The following is a 25,903-nucleotide window of genomic DNA, read 5'->3' as shown; positions in this document are numbered from 1 at the left end:
ATTCTGAGTGAGGATACATAAGCAGTTCACTCCTAACATTGGTACCCTTGGTATCATTTGAATGGCAAATGAAAAGCCTTAACTGGACATATAAGGGACCACTTGTATGCATCTCATGCTATGTAACATATATAGGATTCTACTAGAGCGGTCACAGAGGTGCTGAACACCCCCAACCCCACCTGGACACAGGAATGTTTAAATACCTTTTTTAGAATAAACAACATGTGCATTATAAACCTGGCCAACATTCAGCCAATGTCGTATTTCCCAGAAGACTTTACAGACCTTAGTTACAAGTAAGGGCCATAACTTTTGTTCAATGTCATAGAAATTGCAATTGCACAATTTTCTATGCTAACCAACAATCCTTTGAAGTTTCATGTGTAAATCATGTGCAATACAGTTTGAGCTACACACAACAAAAGTTTTTTCAGACCATTTTTGTCTAAGTAAAGGGCAATAACTTTTACTAAACAAAGTAAAACGTCACCCAAATTGCAAGAGCACCACTTGACATGCTGATCAACATTGCCATGAAGTTTCATGTGTGTATGTGCAATACTTTTGGAGCTTCTAACAACACAATATTTTGGTGCCGGAAATGATGTAATGGAATGAAATATTCACAAATCTAATGCAGGGGTACATATTATCAATTTCTTAACAGACGTTTAATAAATAGAAGAAACGTGTTTGTTAATGTTTTGTATATATTATGACCAACATTAACTGCCTTAAAATGCAATTGAGAAGACTTTGTACAGCAATCATTAGAACAACAATAATTTACCATTGATATGGTCTCTTTCTATTTTTGGTTTACGATTGGCCGGTGACCATGTGCATGACCTAGATGATTCACTCGTGGCTGGTGATGGAGTTTGTGAACAGCCGCCCATCTTTTTCTTATCAGAATCTAAAATAACAAAAACATATAAAATTATTTTAGTATGTCTGCAATAAAGTAAGAGCATTTTACTGAATAATTTGTTACACTAAACTATGTATGTGTAAAGGAATATTTGCTTATACAGTGCTAATAGGATCAAATCAGGAGAAGAGACTGTCACCTGTGAAACATATACTGTAATATAATATTAACTTAATAACATTTAAGGTGCACAATATACATGAAGGTTGATGCAAAAACTTTTTATTTATTTTTTATGTCTAACTCATTTGACTTTAGTGATAAAAAAACCAAAAAAACCCACATGATTTGTGTACTTCAAAGCATATTTTTCTGTTGTATACCTTTACTAATAAGCAGCTTTGGATCTGTGTTATGTTCCTCATCATTTTCATTTTCAGCGTAGCATTCGGTTGAGGAAACAGCTCCATCTCCATCTTCCCGAAGAGGGACATCAGGAATATTGTTCTCAGTAATACCCAAATCATTTTTATCATTGCAATTGCTGTCACTGAAAGTCTCAGGCTGTGTTACATTACATTCCTCATTTGAAATTAATGATGACACAGATAGAGTATCACCAGATTTAAGATCGACAAGCTCAGAACAATATCCACTAGAACTTTTGTTTGACAACTGGCGACTGTTTACCCTCTCATTAGACATAGCATTCATATTACTACTTCCTGCATTAGAACTAACTCCTACTTTTGCATAAGAAGGATTTCCACTTTGACTTATTTCCGAACGGCTTGCCAATGCAGAATCATGATTACTGTCAAGAATGCTAGAAGTGAAGGGTTGATAATCCCTAGTTATTCCGCTTGGATGCACCTCAGCGCGGGTCATATGTACTGAAGCTGAACTTTGACCTATCTCTTGCCCATATGTGTCTTGTCTGTCTGAAACTGTAAAGGAATGAACTGGAAAAATATGCCATGATTTAAATAAAGATAAAAAATGGCTGCAATCTTGATTCTAATTTAAACAAGGGGCCTGAAATCACTGTCTTGATTGAAAGTTTTATGCCTTTCTTTTATTATGAGAATGAATAACTTTATTGGTTTACAGCAATGCAACCAGTGATTAAACAATGATAAAGTGTTGTCAAATGTTTTAGTGGCTTAGGTCATCCAAGCAAGAAAGTAGGTCAAAATGACACAGTATAGCTCATCAGATGAGAAAATTTATATTAGCTTGCAACAATGCACGCATGGACTAAATTTCATTTCTGTAGCTTCAAAATAAGTAAGTAGGTCAAACAGTCAGTCAAGGTCATTAAATCACACACTTGATATTTGTTTTCATAACTGTATACATGGGCCAAATCTTATTGCTGTTGCTTCAAAATTAAGAAAGTAGGTAAAAATGTCACAGTTTGAGGACAACATTGATATTTGTTTTCAAAACTGTACACATGATCAAAATTTCATTTCTAAAATTTCAAAAAAAAAAGTAGGTCAAAAGGTCAAAGTCAAGTTCATCCAAGGACAACGATGATATTTGTTTTAAAAAATGTATGCATGGTCCAAATTTCATTACTGTCCAAATTTTATTACTCTACATTGTATCTTCAAAAATAGGAGGTCATTTTCAATCCAGAGCATGTACGTATGAGTAATAGGCAACAAATATATAGTTCACTTTTTGTGTTTGGGTTAGATAAAAAATGCTGCATGTTCAATATCTGAGGACAGAAAGTGTTGTAAGCAGATTAGTTGCATGATCTATTTTAATATGTGCCAGGTAAAGGTAATCTGAGGGTAAAAAATATTTGCTTCCAAAACTGTACTCATGGTCAAAGTTTCATTGTTGTAGCTTTAAAAATTAAAAAGGAAGTCAAAAAAGGTGGGGCCAGCTTTTGCCCTAGGGGATTAATTTCAAATGTTTTGCTAGACGGTCATCATATGATGCTCCACAACAAATATCAAAGGTATGGGCCTTGTGGTTTGTAATAAGAAGATTTTGAAAATATTTCTTAAATAAGTCTCTAGGAAACTTGTGACCCCCGGGGCAGTGCCAGTTTTGACCCAAAGGGCATAATTTGAATAACCATGGTAGTGGACCACTAAATAAAGCCTTGTTCAAAATAGCAAGGAGGTTTTTTAACATTTCCCAATTTACGTATAACAAACCTGTGAAACCTGGGCGTGGCCAGTTATGACCCCAGGGGCATAATTTGAACAAACATTTACAAGCAGTTGTGACTTTACATGTAAACTTGGCTAAAAATAGAATTTGCTCATGTAGACTTGGCTAAAAATAGACTTAGCTAAATATAGCATTTTTTATACTTTCAAGACCCATAATCTAGGCATGCATGGGCGGATCTGGCTGGTTTTCAAAAGAAACCGAGCTTTAATGGATATCTAAATACTGTACAAGTTTCATCGAGATACAATCAAAACTAAAGACTGTATCATGTTCACAAGCAATTGTTTACAGACGCACATACTTTTTTAATACTTTCAAGGCCCATAATCTAGGCATGCATGAACGGTTTTCGAAAGGAACCAAGCTCTAATGGATATCTAGATACTGTACAAGTTTCATCGATATAATATCAAAACTGAAGTCTATATCGTGTTCACAAGCAATTGCTTACAGACACACTGATTTTTTATACTGCCCATAATCTAGGCATGCATGGGCAGATCTGGTTTTCAGAGGGAACCGAGCTCTAATGGATATCTAACTACTGTACAAGTTTCATTGAAATACAATCAAAACTGAAGACTGTATCGTGTTAACAAGAAATTGTTTACAGACACACAGACGCACGGACGCACATACTACGTACACATTAGCATCACATGAGCGTTTCTGGCCTTTGGCCAGTAGAGCTAAAAATACCAAAATGTAAAAAAAAAAAAAAATCGAGTTGGAGACGGGTTTCAAACCCGGGTCCCCAAAATTGCAGTCCAGTGTTGTATCCACTGTGCTACGAAGGCTTACCCTTGGTAACAGTTGGAATATTTTAGCTATATACCTAACTTGGTAATATCATGTGATAACATCGACTAGCCAATCATGCATAATCACTGAATTCTACTAGGGATACATACATACATTTTTTTTTAAATGTAAAAAATACCAAAAAATGGCGAAAAATAAATTAATTGTTAACTATGTGGTACTTCAGTTAGTAAGTTTCAATGCATTGTACACATCGATACCAAGTTTATGTTAGTTTTCGACAATTTTCTTTTTGTTTTCACTATTTCATCATACGGAGTATGGCCCCTTTAAACCTCTCCATCAAGGCAGACCATGCTGCAGCAACACAACTGTGGTCACCAAAGTGGACACCTTTAAGATTTGATGTTCGTCATACTCTTCATCAAAGGTGTCCAGATGGATAACCAAGGGTCACAGTATGACAGCAATTCTGAATGATGGTGATGGTTTGGAGGATAAAGGCAGTCTTAAACTGTAAATAAACAATACTAAAGGCAGTATCAATCCTTTAAATGATTTCAAATAGCACCACTTTTTAAGAAAAATATAGGAAAAAAATCCAAAATATAGGAAAATATAGGAAATATAGGAGGTTTGGAAAAATATAGGAAATTTGTCAAAAATATAGGAAAATAGTAATTTGTTGACGGCCTGGATTCAGCATTTCGAAGAAAATTGATTCCGTTTGGCCAGAATCAAACGACACGATGGGTGATCTCAGTACAAAAATTCAAATATCCTCATGCTGAAACCAGCTCCTTCATTTTCAGGGAATTTCTCGCTCAAAATAAGGTGTTGAATCAAACTTTTTGTTGACCTCCGAGACATTATCTATGTAAATTTGGAGGAGAGCTTGGGTCTAACAACACCCCCACCCATACTCTGAAACATCTCAATGGATTTACACATTTTGGAAAAACGACCCCGCAAGACCAGGAAAAATTGGAAAATATGGCAGATGTTGGAACACTTTCACCCATGCAACATGATCAATGACATTGTTGTAAACTTCTAACCATGAAATAGTTGATGATGTGCTCATATATTTAAATAACAAGTACAGCTGTCTCATTAAGCTTGTTACAAATACTGCAGAATACAAGTGTATTCGTTCAACATCCAGAGCAAAAAAATTTGTAAAGTTAATAATGATGATGTAAACAGCGTTGTTAACTTATCAAAGTTCCGAACAACTGGCCCAAGGTAAATTAGAAAACAGTTCCTTCTTTATTTCATTTGTATTCCATTCCATGCAGTATTGTGAAATACTTACCCCAAACCACTGTTATGCTTATTTTAGCATAACCTCTTTCACCTTTGACCAGAAAACCATTCCATATGAAACACTATTATGTGATAATTGAATTCAGAATGATAAAGAGAGAACATATATATTAATTCTTTAATCATTTAGCATACCTGTAACTGAAAAATTGCCTTCAATCTTTTTTCCGTCTGCAAATGTTAAGGTATAAATGTATCTGCAAGAGTCGTCAGGACCCAGTGATGTCATTACACATGCTCGACTGGCCGTTTCAATAAGTGGGCCATTCCATGTTTTGCCAGAATCTTCCCTTCGGATCACATACCCAGTGGCTCCTTTCACTATCACATATATATCACCACCTGAGGTAAGAAATGATGATCAAATGAATAATATGTTTAGTTAAGCTAGGTTTCCATTCAAATAGATAGAACGTTAATAACCAATATACAAAACTAGTCAAAAATGTGTCAAACAGCATAAAGGCCAATTATTACAAACAGTAGTGAAAACTGTTATTTATCAAATCAACAATCGACTGAGTTTGTTATGGAGTTAACAAAATGGACGAGGAATTATCCTAAAAATTTAAGGATAGGTAAGTTAAGCAATTGTGTTTTCATTTTTTTGTTTATTAAACATATTTCTTAAAAATACACGAGCGCCCATAGGGCCTGAGATCGCTGACCTGATATATGAACCCCTTGCCATACTGTGACCATATACAGTATGTCCTAGTTTGAATAACACTGATAATAACACTGATAAAGAATGTCGGTAACAATCTCATTGTGGGTGATACACAAAAGGTGATCACAAAAGCTCACCTTTGACCATTTTGTGGTCAGGTGAGCTAAAATAATGCTTAAAAAAATGTGTAGTTACAGTTGTGAGTCCCAAAAAGATGGTACATATTTTTTTCAAAAATCATGTAAAAACTTTGAATAATAAAGGAGAAATTAAGAACACCTTGTTTAACTACAAAAGTGCAAAACACAATAAATATAATATAAAACTTACTATTATGGATTAAAAATATCACTTACCAGGTGGTACAGGCTTGGCTAGAGACTGAAACTTAAAATTTACTTCTTTGTCTTTCTTGTCTATGTTGTTCAATCGGTAGCCAAACACAGCGCTTGATTTTAACACTGGCAAATAAAATAAATACAGCGTAATATTACTTTTAACATTATCCTACATAGATTATATATCATAAAATACAGTTGAACACCATTAATCTGAAATCATAGGGACCTAAAAAATTATTTCGAAATAGTGATACTTCGGATTATCAATTTTCAAAAATGACAGCGTTCGCGAATAAAAGATGCAATATTTAGTCGTGACGATTGCAATGTTGGTTACACATAACCAATACAATACATTTGGTTTGAGTTATCTTTTGTATACATGTTTGTTAAATTATTGTTTAATAAATGACATTTACAACATTAAATATTTAAAACAATAATATAATATCCACCCGGGTTGGTTACCGGGCCCTTCTCCGGATTGTTTGTTAACGGGTCAAGTGAGCAATGCAGCAATCAAATCTGATGAGATTGACTTTTCGAATGATATTCAGGTTGTGTTAACCAGAAAATATATACACACTGCATCACCCAAATCAATTGCTCATTTTCTTACATCAATGTTTGTAACATACGCGTGCTCAATGTCATTCTTTAACAAGCGCTAATTGTGCTCCATTGTTACCTTAAGCCGATGCCAGAGTGCATTCGCAAAATGGTGTGAAAAACTATGAGATGATCGAGTTAGAAATAAGGATTGATAAATAGGTGTGAAATACCAAATCGGGACTGTCAGTTATACTTCTGAATAGCGATTATTTCGGACTTAGCGATGTCAAGTTTAAGATTAGAAATTAGTTAAACAAAGAAGGAATAAAATCAGGACTGAAAAATAATTTCGAAATAGCGATAATTTCGGATAAACGATGTTTGGAATAGCGGTGTTCAACTGTATTTGCAACAAAATTTATTGTTGGAGGTTAAATAAGGTGTAAGTTTTAAAATAATACACAACTTTCTGTACAAAGCTGTCTCCTTTAGAAAATACTTTGCTTTGCAGCATTTCAAGTACAGGGAAAGAGCTACTACAATGATACGCAACTTTCTGTACAACGTTGTCATACTTTAAATTCTTTTGCTATGCAGCATTTTGAGCAAAGGGAAATAACTTCTACAATGATAAAAAATCTCTGTACAAAACTGTATTTCTTAGAAAATTAATTTGCATTTAAAGGGCCATAGTCAAATCATGCATACGGTAAACAGATCTGGCTGTTTTATGAAAGGAACCAAGCTCTCAACATCTTTATTTGTTTGATTAAGATACAACCAAAACTGAAGACTGTATCGCAAACACAAGCAGTTGTTTACAAATGCACACAAAACTGACTCCGCACCATTGCATAAGCTTTTCTAGCCCTTTGCCAGCAGAGATCTACACTTGAATATTTAACATTTTAAACGAGACAAGTACTAAGTCAATCACACAACATTATGTAAAGTTGTATTTTTTGCCTTGCTACAGACATGTACATGTTGCCTCTGGAAACATTTGTGCCAAGTTTGATTTGAAAATCTGTCTCAGTTAACGACATTTTTTTGTTCTTGTGACAATGGCAATTTTATATCACAATACATCAATAAACAACAATAGGCATGCTTAAATCTTGTACAATTCTATGAAAAAGTAAGACATAACATGATAATAGAAATCCTGCTTTTAGTTATGATCCTACAGATATACTATCAATTACCTGGAGGTTTAGATGGTTTAAGGGCTACAGGCTGTTCTTCTTTATTTATTTCGTTGATTAATGTGTCGTTAGAACTTTTCTCATTTTCTGAAAAAAAAATATCATTTTGTATTTTCTGTAACAATAGTAAGTTCAGAAAACACACTATATTTTTCACAACATGTTTTAGCAATAAAGCAATGATACTTCCTGTGGAGGCCTACAATCATTTGAAAAAATGTGTAAACAAGGGAGAAAAGATCTACATGTACATTTATTTTCTTTGTTAACAGGAGTCCCATATACCATGAATATTTTTCCTAATATATAACCAAACTCTTTAACAGTTAAAAGTTTTTAATATTCAACTACAGTAAAACTGCGGTTGTTCGAACAGGCGGTCGTTTGAGAACCGGCAGTCCCTCGAGGTCGGAGCTTGGTCACGAATGTTTTTCTTTCTATTTTCACATAAAATATACTGACGCTGCATCGAAACCGAAATAAGTTGAGGAGTCGAGCACAATAGCTGGTCCCAAATACAAAAATCATCCATAAAACCTTATGGCTCCCTCGAGGTCATAATTTCACACTTTTTCCTGAACACATGTTCCAAAATGAACAATAAATTGCTAGGTGTTAAAATTTTCGCAAGTTGTAAAAATTTGGATGACAGTTGAAAGGAAAATTCATAAGGTGTGAAAACATTTATCACTCTTTACCTATGACTGTTAATAATTGATAAGGTAGATAATTATGAGTTTGAAACTTAAATCTGAAGGCCATAATATGTATTTTACTGTCATATATAAATGTTGCTTGTTTTTTGCTTTTGTAAAAATAAACATAACTATTTATTGTTTTTTCATTTAGTATAAGACAGCCTTTAAAAATATGAGTGTCTTCCACAACGCAACACATAATCAGTGTCATAGTAAACAGTCGGTTTAACGACTTCAAACTTAAAATACACTGAAAGATATTTCAGAACAGACTGGAAATTTGAAACTCGGGTTGTTTGAGACATCGGTTCCCTCGAGGTTTCAGCTCGGACCCAGGCGTCCTCGAGCGATCACAGTTTTACTGTACATGTCTGATGTCTAATAGGCAAATACAACTGCAGCTGTCACAGGAATGATGAATACCCCGAACATGCCAACTTTTTCTTTAAAGAAAAGGGGCCATAAATCAAATATTGGCTTATTGCAATGAAAGTCGTCAGAATTTTCCTCTATTTCAAAGTGCTAAATATGCGTACCCAAAATAATCGAAATCAATAGTACCTGTCATAAGTAAGTGGACACTTAAATTCTAAGTTGAAGAGGGCATAACTCCATTAAAACTGGAATTCCACAAACTCAGTCAAAGTTGACATGTATTTTATGATGTTAAACATTGTAACATGTGTAACATTTAACATCATTTAAATCCATCAAACCGGAATAAATTACTGTTTTGATAAAATAAATAAATTCCAAGCCTTAAGTTGGAATGGGGATACAAATCCATAGTTGTTTGTAACCAAAGTCAAACATGACATGTATTTGATCATGTTCAATTTCATTCAAACCCTTTATTGAGTTATTGTCCCAACACCATACTTTTGACAAATTTTAAGTTGATAATGGACCATATAACTTGTCAAACAATGGGGGGTTGTAACCAAAAATAAACTAGAATTTGGCATTAAAAATGTGTACCAAAACCTATTTATATTACTGTAGTTACAACTATGGATTTATATCCCCATTCAACTTAAGGCTTGGATATTATTTTTTTATCAAAACAGTAATTTTTTATGGAGTTATAGATCTAGCTGTTGTTTGTAGCCCTTTCATGATAGCCTGAACACCATTTTGTTTTGGAAATTATAAGTTGAAAACAGCTAGATCTATAACTTTGTAAAATATTTAGTGATTTGCACCTTAAGTCAAACTTAACCTGTTTGTTAAGGTGTTGAACCAAAAATCTTAAAAACCATGAAAGCTTTCAGGAATTATTTCCTGTATACCATATAATGGCAAATTTTAAGTTAAAAAAGTGCCATAACTCCATGAAAACTAGTAGTTTGTTACAAAGGACAAAGATGATCTGTATTATATGGTGTTTAACATAAGTACCAACAATTAATTTTTTATCTATCGATAATGACCCTTCAAGGCGACACATTGACTAATCGTGGTGAACATTTGTGGCAAATTATTTCAAAATCTTCTTATGCATGGCCAATTACAGCCTCAACAAGCCTGAGTGCACGGTTATTTGACAAATGGCCTTTAAGTGCAACCTTGACCTTGAAACTACAGATGTCCTTGACCCATGAGGCCGCCCATCCACCTGAAAACCCAACCACAGACTTTCCCAAATCTAATAGACCAATCAAAAAACAGAGAAATTGAAATGACTTTTGGCATGATATTGTCTTGTTTAAAGATTTCATACTATATAGAAATGGCTCTTCTTCCTCCTGAATTTCTGAATCCTCTTCAATTGAACTTTTCGACTTTGACGATGTGCGACTAATATAGCTTCCCTTGGAGACGCTCGGATTGGCTGATTGTAATAATAAATAAACAAAACAGAAAGTTTAATAGTACATTACAGAAAAAGAAAAACAAGTATAATTGGCTCTTAAGTTAGTTTTCATATATTTTCACAAAATGAGAAATAAACATATGACTTGCTAGAAGAGTGAATAGATCATCTACCGGGGTAATAGGAAGTCATTGTACATATGTTAAGCATTTGAAAATTTATTTTGATCAATTGGATGGCCGTATTTTTTCATATGATCTGTATGCTAATATTATTATAAACACAACTTTATAAACATCTATAAAATATTAATTTCTGTAAACAATCATGTATTTTAATAAATGAGCTTATCGCATGCTATACCCAATTTATAATTGGATATAGCAATCACATATTTTTCTGAATTACCGGTACACATGATTGTGTAATATAATATTGCTCTATTTCTATTGGACAGAAAAAATACCACTTCAAAATGTTTGTAAAAACAAATTGGCAAAAATAAATGCTTAATTGGCAAATATTCTAGCAAGTCATGTTTATTTCTCATTTTGTGTTGATGACAAAGATTTATTTAAATATCACATATAACAATCTATGACGTCATTTTACCAGATTTGACATCATAATTTAAAAGAAAGCAAATTTTGTAAAAAAAAAAGTATAGCATTTTTGTAGTAAATTGTATTGAATATCATCTTAGTATGCTTTTTACTTATAAGCAGAATTAAATTGATCGCATATATCTAATATTTAATATTGTTTCGGATTCTACATGTCTGCAAGGCATGTAGCATGGGAAATGACATTGCTCCGTGGTATTTGGCTAATTAATCAAGCAGGTAAAACAGGTAGGTCATCTTTGCTATTTTTTACTGGAATAAAGCATGATAAAGAAGAATCTGACATTCATCATTATATATGGTAATTTCATAATACACACTTTTATTCAACTCATCCAGGAAACATTTTAGTAAGATCATGGAAAACTCGCTTACTAACATATTTCTTAAACTCGTTTAAAATAAAATTGTGAATTATATACGACTGGTGACAGATCCTACATATGTACTAACCTGGAGAAGTGGGTTGTGTCATTATCACTTTTAATTCAACATCATCTGAATCTATTAATAGAAATAAAAAATAACTGTACAGCTGTATAAAGACGAATAATGAAATAATCCTTAATAGTGAAAGTAGGCACGTATGGACCAATGTTATCAATTTGGTGTTGCCTGGAACACCTCATTAATTGCCATACAAACGTGAGCTGTTTATGCATATAAGAATCAATATCAAGAGATTATTTGTGTACAAAAAATTAAAACTTTGTAAATGATTTTTTTTTATAATTTAACTATTCCAAGTCTTACTTGACTTCATCTTCCTTTTCCTGAAAAACCGGCAGGCAACAATCAGAATCACAGCTACCAGCAAAACAACTCCAACAACTCCTCCAATGATGTGGGCAACATAGTTGTCTGAAAAAGAGTCATTATTATCTATACTGTACACAAATCATATGTTGTTGTCTTTTTTTTTGGGGGGGGGGGGGGGGGGGGTTACTGTGTGTTGGTGTGTGGGTGGATGTTTTTTTTAAATTAAATTAATTAATTATTTTCACAATTAAAATGTCACAATGCCATGTTTCTGCATGTGTCTCAATGCAGTATATCAAGTTCTTACTGAGATATGCAAAATTGAGTTATCTAACTTAATTAATCAAATAGGTTGGAAAGTTGGAAACGCATATCTAAAGTTCCAATGCAATATTGATGTATATCCAGAGATAATGACTTAAAGGTGTTTACATGCAAAACCTTAACAAGGGTGTTTGAGCCCAACACTAGGGTGAGTAGAGTAGCTCTCCTTATTCGTCGAATAGTCAAGCTTATAATTGAATTTTGGCATCAAAGAAACAGAAAAATTGTTCATCTATGGAGCAAGATCAAGATTCATTTCACTGCTTTATTTATGAAAAAATGCTTTCTGTGATTACTAGGTAAATACTTAAATTGAAAGTGCAGATAAATACAGCATGGACTGTAAATTTTGGTCTACGACAAAAAAAATGTTTATGCTATAATAGTAGTAATGTCACAAATGCATGGTTAATATATGACTGCACACAAGACTTAGGGGATATACGGCCAACAGATAATTTCTGAGAAATAGAATACAATTATAAATGTTTCACTTTACCTTAGAGCAATGGAAGATCAACAACATATAAATTACATTCAATTACAACACCTACCTTTTTCCTCTACAGGAATGATTGTGGGCTCTGAAAAATATATGTGCATAAAACTAAAATTATAAATGTTTTAATCAAAGAAGTATGTTGAAGTGTTTTTCCCAAATCCAAATGTCTTTATAATATATTAAATAATGTATGTTAATACTTGTTTTACACAAAATATAATGCATGTTAGAGTGATCATTAGCACCTGGTGCTTCAAAGGAATATACATTTATGAATTTTGTACTTTAACTGCCAACCATTAAAGAAGATTTCATGCAATCAATACAATATTTCTGCCATTTTTTTTTCTTTGAAGCCAAACAATGTACAACTTTTGATGTAGATGAAATGAAACTTATGTACAGTTTCTAACTTAATTAAAAGCTGCACTCTCACGAATTGACCGTTTTGTAACTTTTTTTATTTTTGTCTTGGAATGGGCAAATGTCTGGAAACGTGATAAAAGACTGCTGACAAAAAATCAGATCACAGTTTTTAACTGAATTTAAAGCAGCACTCTCATTGATTGATCAGTTTAATAACTTTTTTATATTTTGTCTTGGAATGAGCAATTTTTTTTCTTGAAAGTCTGGAAACCATTGATAAACACTGCTGACAAAAAATCAGATGGCAGTTTTTCATATTTACGTTCTAAAATTGATGTTTTATGCAGATAAAATCATTTTTCTTAAAGGGTAAGGAATGCTGTTAGCCATAAATATCAATTTTGGAACGTAAATATTAAATTCTGTGATCTGATATTTTGCCACCAGTCTCATATCACTGGTTTCAGGATATTTATGCAAAGATTGGTTCAATGCAAGATAAAAAAAATTTTTTGGTCAAAATGGTCAATCTGTGAGAGGAGAGTGCAATTTTAACAAGAGCAACACAAGTAATAAAAACACTCATCATATTTTCCTGAATTGATCAGTGTAATTAAATGACTATCAATGCAAAGTGACCTTGCTACACACATGCGTATTTGTATTGTCATTGGTAACAAGTTCCATGAAAATTTCTTTATTTTTTTTTCAAGTTATGGCCAAGTTCCAGTTTCCTATGACAACCATGTCAACATCAAGGCATTGACAATATCATGATTTTACTTCGAAAAACAGACCAGCAAGTGAAACATAGTTACATCCATTTACTCACCTTGTTCACATTTCTTAGTTGGATTATAGTGCAACAACTGCCATTGCAGTGTGATATTACAGTAGTACTCTGCTACAATCTCCTGCGTGTAGTTGCAAACCAGGGCAGATGAGAAGTACACGGAATAATCTGCGTTACTCCAACCTCGGTCAATGTACCAATGAAATGATTCCTTCTTCCGGTCTTGTGGCGGCGGTCCACAATCTGAGGCAGAGAGATGACAAAAATGGACTAAACCAGGTCCCATCTATGTCAATAAGACAATATAACAAGACAACTGTCTTCATAAGAAATATTTATATTCTCCAATTGCATTTTAGAATACTCATTGAACAGAATAGATTATTTCATTTAAAACGAAAGTGCATTTCAACTTACACATCTATTTAGAAGTTATTTATTTATTTATTAAATCCATTCAAATTATTCACCTAAGCAGATCTGATTTAAGGTGACCTTCTTCAATAGCCGCATGTTATTATAAAAGGGTTTTGAAGTTTTTCAAACTAATTAAAATAACATACTTGGAACTTCTCCAACATGGCAAACAGGAATCTTCATTTGGTTGCGCTCTTTCGGTGTGAGCATTTCAATCAAGACTCGCCCCTTAATGTGGTCATTACATTGCGAGCTCTGCTTCTTGTTCTGGGAGGAGTCGGACAACACCCCTGGGGCGCACCAATAACAGTGAGTCTTTGTTGTTTTACTGGCTGGGTCCAGATATGCCATACTGAAATGAAATTAAATATTGTTTATGGCCGAGGCTAACAAATGATTTGTTACGCTCTAGTTTATTACTTCATGAGCCGAGGCCGGAAGGTCATGCCTTAATATGTTTTTAATTTCTAATGGACAAGTGTCAATTTTATCAAAATTTTAGACTTTAAGAAAAGTGAATACTTATCACTTTACATATTTTTTTCAACTGTCCTTAAACTGTGATTTAAAGGAACAGTTTTGATGTCCTTGAATAGATTAAATATCAATATAAAATAACATGTTAAAGAATGTAAGCCAGACGTCTAACAAAAAACAAAACATTTTCCCTTCCTTTTTTTGGAACTGGTCGATGGTCAGATGCAGTGGCCATTTCCCTTTGTCAAGCAACAGCACAGAGTTTGAAAATCACTACAAATATTCACAGGCATACCTGTCTTAAGTTTTACCTATAAGGAACACATGGTACAAGTCGTCGAGCTTGTCTCGGTCTGTTTGTCTGTCTGTCTATCTGTCTGTCTGTATGTCTGTATGGCTTAAATATACGTTTTGGAATATTACTATTCATCATGCGTGTCACTTCTAAAATAAGGTAAATTCACTCAATAGCAACATGTTCATGTAGTTTAATTCACTAAATTGTGATAAGATACAGACGGACAGACAGATGGACCAAGCAATGGACTCTTTATTCTTATATTCCTTATTCTTTTTGCAGGGGTATATCTTTCAACTTATTCTTACTTCTTTATGTCATAACACGTGAAATAATAAAAATAAAACCATCAATTTCAATTAGAATCGTTTCTCAAAATGAGCAAGACCTAGGATCAGGTGAACTATCAGGGTTTAAATAAATAGGTTTTTACCACGAAGTCTCTACTGAAGCAATGAAAGCACCAGGAAAATAAAACTGACATTAGAAGAAAAAGAAGGTGTTTTTACATTTTTTTGCCACATGATCTTCGAAATCAGCCAAAACCGCAATACACCCACTTTACATGTACCCCGTTGTTAACATTATCATTTTGGTGTTTCACCTTTTCTCTCTTTGAAAACCCCCAAATATAATTTATATTCCTAGGTTTCAACAATTTGTTAAAGTGACACTCTCATTTAAAATCAATACATACACTTGTATAACAAACACACATTTTGAGTGATTTAAAACCCTTAACTACCTACTAAATAATGCATTAATGAAAAATATTAATCACTAATTACAAATTGTAACTGTGTATCTAATCATAGCTGAAAATGTACAATTAAATTATTAAATGACTGGTTGGTACCTTAAAGATTTACAGTGATCATATATCATCTCATAAGAAAGAAATATCATGCTTTCTGCACCTTGTTTCCTTAAATTATATGAGGTATTCTTCATAAGAACCATTGTTTTTCACTATTTATTCATCCTTTTCGGTAAATTAAAACAATTGTATTAAATGTGGTTCATTTTATTTGGGAATAAGAGTCATCTTTAAGTTTTATAGTCAGTTATATGCTTGGAGATTGACAAACATTTTTTTTTAAATAAACATTTAATAAAAACTTTCAATTCCAAAACACACACATAAAAAAAAAAAAATTATAACAATTTTTTTTTTTTACTTAAAGAGTAGCTTGCTTTTGAAACAAATGTATCTACTCAAAGCTGGAATACCCAAAATACAAAATAAATCAACGCACTTAAAGCAGTAAATTTATTTGAGGAAAGGGAAACCTTTATTAATTTGTTTAAGCCATAAATGACTATTCAAATAATTTACTGTTGTGTAACCCAGAAGGAAGTTATAATTAACTTCCTGTTTGTAATAAATTTCGATTGGCAGTGCACAATTATTTCAGTGAATGGGGAATTTTCGCATGACTTCCTTTTGTTGATATACACTTGTACCAGAAAATAATACCGGTACTACACTTAACCCCTTAAGAAGTTAATATTTTCTTTTCAAGTTCATAAAAATCTGTTGAATACATCATACCTGTAACAATTTACCTTCTATTTATACATAATAATACATCTATATAACTTTATACACATGAATGTTTGTTAACAATATTTTTCGATTCATTTTAAAATACCTTGTTTTACTAGAATTCCTTGAACTGCATGTGTCCACTGCAGGGAGAACCCAAGATTGTTTTAATAAGATAACCATGACCTTCACCTTTGACCTTATGAGCCTTAAAATTGTTAGGGCCATCCATTGATCATGAACAATATGCAACCCACCAAGATGGTTAACAAAAAAGCAAGAGCTGTCATGTGACATATTTCCTAGATTGCAGGCCTGATCATCGAGATACGGTAGCCATTATTAAAGCACAAGAGATGTTTGTAGAACATCAATGCCTCCCTAATATCAGATTAATAGTCATTTCACATTAAATGGCTGTGGGGTAATTTAAGATTGTGACCAACCTCTCCAATAAGTTTAAGGACCAATACATGGTTGATCACGACCTTAAATTACTCCATATTGAATATAAGGTCAAAGCATTCTCTTTATGTTGATCAGACAATCTTTTTGTGTTTAAGGTCACCACAAACATGAATGGTGACCTCAAAGTCAACAGGGTCATCTGCTGGTCATGACCTGAACCTCCAAGCCCTGTTTGAGGCATGCTCTATTTATCAATCAGACAAGCTTTTTTGTGTCAAAGGTCTACCAGACCTTTGACTTGCTGACCTCAAACTTAAAAACGGTCAATTTCCGGTATTGACCAACCAACCTTCCAAGTTAAAAGACCATAGGACCAAGCATATTCCAGATATCAATCGAACAAGCTTTTTGTGTTCAAGGTTAATACAAATGTACCTTTGACCTACTTAACACAAAATTAATAGGGATTATCCGCTGGTAATCACTTACATTTGTGCCAAGTTTGAGGACCGTAGGACTATTTTTAGCATTCACTTATTATTTATCAGACAAGCTTCTTGTGTTTAAGGTCACAATGAACTACCAACCTCGAAATATCAAAAGGTCATCTGCAAATCATAACCAATCTTCCTAAATGATAATTGAGGACCTTAATTTGGGCCCATTCATACCATAGTTATCGATCAGACAAGATTTGATCTACTACTGACCGATTGAACAATACAGCCCCGCTTCTTCAAAGGGGGGCATAATGATCAGGAATGAAAGTGTGATGCTTAAGCTCTGCTGGGAAAAGTAATAACTTATAATGACTCTGCCTGTCATACTTCGCACATGACGAATGATTAAAATGGTGAAGTTAAGATCTTATTCTTGTTTCAGTGTGTATTTTCTTCAAATTGAAAAAAGGAATTTTGATAAGAGATTTCTTTAAGAAAAATAATGCTAAGTTATATATTTATAATACATCTTGTAATTATGTCACTTCAATAAATGAAAGAGACCAGAAACAGAAACAATAATTGCTTAAAAAGAATTTTATCACACATTTCATCATCAGTCTACGCAATTGTTTTCCTGCATCAACTACATTCTAGAAACTGAAACAAGGAAACAAAAAATTACCGATAGTTATACCCTTTACTTTAAAAAACTATTTTGATGTGGGCGTACAGTCACAGGTAAATCGATAAAAAGACTATTTATAATTATTTACAAAACTATAAGTGTTTTTACAACGCGGGTAAAAACCCCAACATTCTCAGATTTTCTAAACCAAAATATTTGTACAAATTAGCAAACTAATTATTTAGTTAAGTGCTGATTCATGCCATGTGTAAGATAATCAGTGTGCAATTAAAATTGCCACAATGAAATTGCATACTCAAGCGAAACCACATTAACAGAATAGAAATAGCACCGCAAGCAGTTTATTTTTTCGGTCAATGAAGGGGTGAAACTCAACAACTATTAAAGCCTTAGTTATGGGCCTTGTTTAACAAAAATGTGAATTATCAATGGTTACCATGTGTGCTAAGTAACATGAGAATATCTTGAATATTTTTGCTAAAAATCGATCAAATGGTACTTACAAGCGGTTTGCTGTGTCAGGAAAGTTTTTTATTTCGTCAGGTAGCGGCCCCTGTGTGAGATTAAACGTCTCTTTGCCAGCAGCCAAAGAGAGCAACAATGAAAACACGACCACTGGTACTGTATGCATGGTTATCACACCTGGAAAAAATAAAGTTTACTTTGACAGTCTTTCAGCAAATAATAATTAATGTTATTATTATACATATGGGAAAAACACACATTTTCTAAACTTAATAAGCAATGGATTCATTAATAGATTGTTATTTGTAACTGTCAGCTGATTTTAAATGTTAGTTTGCTTAGGGGTCTGCAGTTATGTTTTAGAATGGCTGAAGAAATTATCTTGAGTTAACTTGTATGCGGCTAAAACACGGTATTTGTCCACCTAAGTGTCTCACCAAGGTGGAAAAATGAACTTCCATGCAGGGCCATGAAATTTTGTCCATTTTTAGTTTAAAGTTTCAGTCATTGGAAATGATATTTGTTTTCCTACAGTCGCTTTTATAAATTTACTTTTTTGGCGACTTTTACATACAGGTCAGTGTAAGGTTACAGACACTACAACAGGCATATAACAACAAAGATTTTAATGGAAACAAGTCTGTATTATTCAGGTTAACACAGAAAACTAACGATTAGAATGTTAACAAACAAATGCATAAAATCTCTGCTTGAGATAAGCATAAAAAAAAAACATATTTCATCCCAGTTGCGATGAACTCTAAAAATTGACAAAAATGATCACACAACTTTAACTGTAACTTTTAAAGTTTGTAGAACCAAGTGCCCCAAGCACATTGTTTTTCTAAAATAAACACTTTTCCTATCAAGTATAGTCAGTTTCTGCTGTTTATATCAATAGAACATATTTTTTGTATGAGATAGAAATAGACTGCACTACGGTTACGGACTCTACACATTGTAAGAACCAACACATGCTCAACATTTTCTATTTGAAATACACATGTTTGTGTATTTTCAACAGATTAACTTTAACTTTGCTGAGTTCCTGTGTATTGAATTTAAAATGACCTCTTTCATTGACAAGTTCAGGAGCTTCTAGCTTTGAAATGATATGTTCTGTTGGCTCCTGAGAAACGTCTGACTTCTCAGGCCACACATATGCGTTTCCAGCTTTCTTCATATATTTAAGCCCATATTCTGTTTCAGATTTACTTGTAATTTCAGCAACGTAAACACTTATGGGTCCTTTTCTCGGTTTGAGCCCAACGGTAACAAAATCACCAGGTTGAAAGGCTGTATCTTGTTGGGATGTTGTTGCTGCTGTCTCTTCTATTTTTCTCCTCTTGGCTTTTGGTTGCTTGGTCTCCGATTTTCTTTTCAAAGTTATTTGTTTCTGTTCTTTTGTTTGTTCTTTGCAGGTTGCTTTAGGCTGCTCCTTGTTAGATGGTTGTTTCTTCTTTACATTTAGTTTTTCTTGGACTTTACTAATAACATCAAGGTTTCTTTTCTCCCACTTATTAACTATGTCTACATTCTCACATTTTGATGTTAAACCATTCACACAAGCATCACAGTAACAACTAAGTTTCCTTGAGTTCAGCTCATAGTCTTTACCAACAGACTTAACAGAGTGCAGCTTCCGTGTTCCAGTTAATGTTTGTACATTTGTTTCTGGTCGGTTTCTATTCACATTTTCAACAAATACAAATTCTCTTCTCGACAGAGTGCTTTTTACAGTGTCCACTACTTCCATATTCAGAGTTTCTTGACAAAATTGGTAAACGTCTTCAGCATTACCAAGAACTTTCCTGTTACTTATTACAGCACGATAACAAGCATTCTTTACAGTTGCACCCAACCCATCACAGACATTCTTTCCATGAGACGTTTCAAAGTAGTTTCGAGTCATTTTGGGCTGCTTTCTGAGACTGATATCAGCAAACGCCTTTTTCCCCTTGTACTGGGCTGCACACCCATCAGTCCACTCGTGGAGTTCACCAATCTTCACCCCTCTGCTTTCTAGTAATTTAATGGCTTGATTCTCGAAGACAATTGCTAAATCCGCATCATGTTTGGTTTCTTCACTTATTCCAATGATGGCATGTTTTACTGTAACATCTTTGTCATCAAGACTTTCTTTATAGTAGCACATCATTGGATGTACAGTTACCTGGTTTCTATCAAAGAACCCTGACTGCACTTCACTTTGGAAGACACATGCATAGTTCTCACTGAAATCCATTACCATGGCTACAGATCGCAGTGATGATTTTGGCTCTCTTCTGTAAAAAGACATTCTGAATATTAATTAACCTTAAACGGTTGGGTTCAATGTATACCTTAGAATATTAATATATATGGTATATAAATCTTCATATAAAGACAGGTTTTGTGAAAAGAAAAACCTCAAAAGGTATAAATGTCCCTATATGGTTCAAATGTATTGTTTCTGTTCATAAAAATGTTTTTGAACATACTTACAGTAGACTTAGAAACAAGTGGCCGTATTTTGTAGAGTCTGTAACCTGAGTACAAGTACAAATCAAATATTACTTAAGCTTCAATTCTGTACATTTAACAAGTATCCACTGTGTCTGTGATCTGTATATTATAATACTGATTGTATTCATTGGCATACACGCCAATCTTTATGTAAAAATATTTCATCTCGGCTCCGTAATAGGCTACACAAAATGAAATTGTGTGTCATACTGTCATAGGATTTCCATTAAACAACCTGTTAAGACCATTTTAGTTTGTTATATGTTGGGCATGGCAATTTCAACAAATAAGCATCACAACATGTGCATTTCATGTGGACAATTGCATTAATTCAGGGCATCATGTACAGACATATGGTTTTGGTTACGGACCCTACGTAACATAGCATGGAATGTTTAGATAAGGATAATACATACCTAGAGCATCACTGGAACCAACACCTTTAGTGTTTTCCATTTGAAAGGACTTCTTGCTGGAATCTGACAGACTATTACCCAAAATAAGCCATTTTCTTAACTGATTCCATCATTACAGCTGGACTGTTGTATTTCTTAGAAAGGCGGTTGTTTTGGATGATGCAATAATTCATCACAAATATTGTTGCATCAGCCGTTTTATTGGTATTTTCCAATAGTTAAAAGATGATGCAATATTACACAATAAAAAAATTGCTTTTACCATGAAAAAATATAAGGAAATATGCTATTGAAAACAATGGAAATTTCAAATCAAAATTTGAAGGCAGATTTTGTAGTGTCCGTAACATTAAATATGTAAAAAATGCAACTTAAAATCAAAATATTCCAAAAATATTTCAGCCATTAAACATACTCATACAGAGGTTTTTATTTGTGGAATGCCACATTTCTGTCATTAATACATATGTAGATACAAACCCATGGTTACGGACTCTACAGATTTTTTAACCCTGAAAATCTTACAGGTGAACCTCCTTCTTTTTAAGAATGTGAATCATGAATGCCCAAAGCAACAAAAAATTGGAAGTTTGATTAATAATCAGTCTTACAAAACAGTTATCACTTGTAAATGGGTGAATTTTCAATGTTTTTCATGCATATAACAAGGGATACTTATTGTGATTTTGAAAAATTGGCAAAAGCACCACTTTATGTTAATAAGTCATATTTTCTGTAATAATTTGTCTATTTTCTTGATTTACCCACCAAAATTTAGCACTTGAAATTTTCTATAAGCTGAGGTAATGCATTTTTTCCAAATCATCATGCAAAATAGATATATAACAGTTTGAATATATAAAAAAATCAAATGAGACAGCATAACGCTTGAAAATGGCCATTTTTGGGATATGTTTTTTGCTGTTACTCGAATACAAATTGATATTTTCACTTGAAATTTGGAGGCCAGCAGGAGTGGACTAGGTTACATGCTTTGGCTGCAAAGAATTAAGTTTGAAATCACACACTTTCCTTCAATCTATGTATAACAACCAAAAAATATAAAATGGACAAATACCGTGTTTTAGCCGTTTACATATATCACGAAGATCATTACAACTTTCGTTTTGAGTAACACTATAATTATGTACGGTTTCTTAAGTAATGGGTTAAATGGGAACTCAAACCCAAGGCCAGAGCCATTACCGATAATTTTGAAGCACTTTTCCTTAAAATTTTCCTTATTTCAACAACAGACCTATTGTTATCTTTCAATGACGAAAATCTGATTGTCTAAATCATGTATGTTAATTGTAAACAAAAATGTCCTTGTTTAAATGAAAGAAGATTGTCGTTAAGAAACTGTTCATATTAAGACTACTTTATAAAGATGTCAAATAATTACAGGGTTATGAAGGAAAACTGTAAAACAGACACACTTAGGATATCTTCTCATAATCCTTAAAAATCCAAAAAACATAACAATATCGTTGAGATTCAGTCCACATACACTGATAGCTTGATTAATTGTAAAAGTAGGTCATAAATTGAGTATTATATAGACACGGTTATAGTTATGGATAACTTCCTTCTACGGTACCTTATATTGGAGTATAACAATACATTAACTGTTTTCTTAAGATCCTGTTTTTTTAGACGGCCTATCATTGTGCTCTTCTGATGTAACATTGATTAAAATGAAAATTAAACTTTAAAGCAGCACTCTCTGGCCAGTATATTTGTTTATTATTTACAAATAAAGAGAACTAACTTGCAGATTAAATTAGGCATCTTGACAGCTTCACATTACCCTACAACCATTGTTGGCAACTACTGTAGTTTCTTCCATTACACTTCATACATAAAGTCGGAAAATTGACCGACACAATCTTGACAATGTTTATATGAATATTATAAGCATGAGGCTTAAGGGAGGCAACTCTTAATTTTTCCACATGTAAAAATTAAGTACTCCTATACTATCAATTGTCTCTGCAGATGAGTGTCTAAGTGGCTGGTTTAAAATTTGTAATGATCAGTCAGACAGAGTTCTATTCATGCTTGCATTAGAATATTTTTCCATGGGGAAAATTTCAGTATGAGTGTCCTTACATATTTGACAGCCAGATTTTCGAAGAGGTTTCCTTGCCAATGAAGCTGCCTCATTATTCATGATATCGAAATTTTCCAAGCAAAATCGCGCCAAGTACACAACAAAGCATAGTGCAATAGTGTATTAGAGTAAATACGGCAATTCCTTCAAACCTGTTAGAAATCAAAGCACTGAAAGCTGTGGAATATTCACTACTTGACAAAACAAACGATCGATCATTGGTATTTCCAGTAAGAAATGACATCTGATTTTATTTCATTAGCTTCTACAGTTACGGTTATACATGTAAATGTTTGACGTGCAATATAAAATAGAATTTATTAGAATGATCCACTCACACAGTCAATAAGCAATATATTCAAGATGAACAAAGATGGATGAAAAAGTTTAATTCTACACATGATTTGCCTGATGAAAATGCGTTCTTGCATTTCCATGCATTACATTAGCTTAAAAGTTTTCTCCACTTTCTGAACATGTTTTTAAAGCCAAATCCTTTCTGGACTATTAATTCATAGCCATGAAAATTGTTAACAGCCCACATTGTGCAGGTGCTTATGCGTTTCAATTGCAGTAAAGGAATGAAAGGATGGATATGTCCATATAAGGTCATTCACTTCCTTGTAGCTTAAGTGCATGTCATTCAGTGATATACGAGTACTGTTACTTAGAATTGTTATCTTCTTCCTAAATTTGTCATTAGGCTGAATATATCGATTCATGATATCACAAGCACAAGCGGGCGAAGATAAAATGCCTGTATGGAACTCCTCTTTAATGGTCGCCACATTGTTATTACCTCCCTTGTTGAAGACTGTCATCTGTAGCATCATGGAAACCTTGTCTTGTGGCAATATTTAGAACGTTTATTAATTATTTCTCGCTTCAAATGTCACCATAAAACAGTTTTCACGCACCTTTCAAGAAATAATGCTTCACTCTCCTTAGAACTATTTAAAGACCAATTTGACTATTAACATAATCTGAATCACTGCGCGCATATCCATGACAACAACGAATTAACGCATCTCCATACGCAATTATTTTCACTAAGCACAAAAGAGTTCCAGCAAAAAAATACATTTTTACTTAATTTTGTATAACCGAGGTCGAAAAAAAGGCATCTACCATAGCCGCTCGTGTAAGATAGGTTCTTCCCGACCCTCGCGCAGGGTGTTTTTTGGAAAGTCGGTAAGCTCGTTTCCACAAATCACCCTACGCTCGGGTCGGAATGAACCTATCTTACACTCTCGGCCATGGAAGATACTTATAATCTTTCTTTGTGTTTTTTACACATATGTATACAATACTAAATGTAAGACAAAAACAAGAGCCTGTGCTGTGGTCTCATGTTCTGTAATAGTAACTTGGAAACACTTAAAGATAGTTGCATTCTAAATAAATAATGTAATTTATACAAAGAAATTTACAAACAATATTGTTCGGGAACATTGATGCTTAAAACTGGTGCAAGTACTGTAGCGGTATGCCTTTATTATGATGACCAAAGATAATCAATAATAATTAAATCGATTACTTATCAATCATTGATTATTTCATAAACCGATAATCATTATTAATAGTAATTTTTCTGTCTGATTCCCAACACTAATTCGGACTACAATAATCACCAGACTAACATGAGCATATAGATAATGATACAGCTAAACAACCAGCCTGCTGATGTGCTCAGTCCTAATACAATGAACAGTGGAAATGTCAAAACTACATTTTAGGAACAACACCATGCAGTTGACTCTTGACAACACCATGCTAAAGACTTTTGATCACATGGGTTCTTTTAAGCCATCATACCAGCATTTAGAGTTGAAAGATGAAAACTCTTGAACAACACCATCTTAAAAACTTTTGATCACATGGGTTCTTTAGCCATCACAACAGCATTTAGAATTGAAAGATGATTGTACTGTAACATGAAAATATTGTAAATTACTCAGTTCAAGTAACACAACCAAAATAATCAAAAAAGGTACTTTTTAGCCAAAGTTCACCATGACCTTGACTCACTGATCTTAAATTGAAAGAATTCAGCTGCTGGTCATGATAAACCTACCTACAGTGGTTGAGGTCCTGGGGCTTGGGCATCATCACAACTTTTACTTTGACCATCTGACCTCATAATCAATAGCATTTATCTGCTGGTTCCCTGGGCCTACTGGGTAATTGTTCTTTAGTTATTGATCAGAAACAGATTTTCAGCATAAGGTCACCTTGACTTTTGACCGACTGACCTCAAAATCAATAGGGATCATCTGCTGTTCATGAACAACGTGCCTACCAAGTTTGAGACCTTATCACTAAGCCTTCTTTTGTAATTCATGGAAACATATTTACACCTTAAGGTCAC

At 33.4% G+C, this 25,903-nt stretch overlaps 1 protein-coding gene across 9 annotated transcripts in view; it reads right to left on the bottom strand.

Annotated features, from left to right (window-relative positions):
• LOC128228573 (uncharacterized) overlaps positions 1-25,903 on the bottom strand; it is a 38,410-nt gene that overhangs the window by 2,178 nt on the left and 10,329 nt on the right. For 3 of the 9 annotated variants that reach the window (XM_052939959.1, XM_052939962.1, XM_052939958.1), the window contains exons 2-13: positions 18,540-18,678; positions 14,365-14,570; positions 13,841-14,044; positions 12,695-12,724; positions 11,811-11,918; positions 11,511-11,561; positions 10,342-10,452; positions 7,924-8,010; positions 6,182-6,286; positions 5,291-5,497; positions 1,258-1,821; positions 794-919 (exon numbers count right to left, since the gene is read on the bottom strand). In XM_052939959.1, the coding sequence (XP_052795919.1) occupies positions 794-919; positions 1,258-1,821; positions 5,291-5,497; positions 6,182-6,286; positions 7,924-8,010; positions 10,342-10,452; positions 11,511-11,561; positions 11,811-11,918; positions 12,695-12,724; positions 13,841-14,044; positions 14,365-14,570; positions 18,540-18,667 (1,927 nt within the window). In that variant the 5' untranslated portion in view covers positions 18,668-18,678. Of the gene's footprint in view, positions 1-793; positions 920-1,257; positions 1,822-5,290; positions 5,498-6,181; positions 6,287-7,923; positions 8,011-10,341; positions 10,453-11,510; positions 11,562-11,810; positions 11,919-12,694; positions 12,725-13,840; positions 14,045-14,364; positions 14,571-18,539; positions 18,679-21,422; positions 21,488-22,827; positions 22,981-23,534; positions 23,611-23,873; positions 23,893-25,903 lie in introns of those variants that run through there. The other 6 variants (XM_052939963.1, XM_052939956.1, XM_052939961.1 and 3 more) reach the window with 6 other exon arrangements.

Source organism: Mya arenaria, chromosome 3 (assembly GCF_026914265.1).
Source record: "Mya arenaria isolate MELC-2E11 chromosome 3, ASM2691426v1".
NCBI classification, from domain to species: Eukaryota; Metazoa; Mollusca; class Bivalvia; order Myida; family Myidae; genus Mya; species Mya arenaria.
The sequence above is the reverse complement of the archived record's forward strand: the minus strand, read 5'-3'. Positions and strand labels throughout refer to the sequence as shown.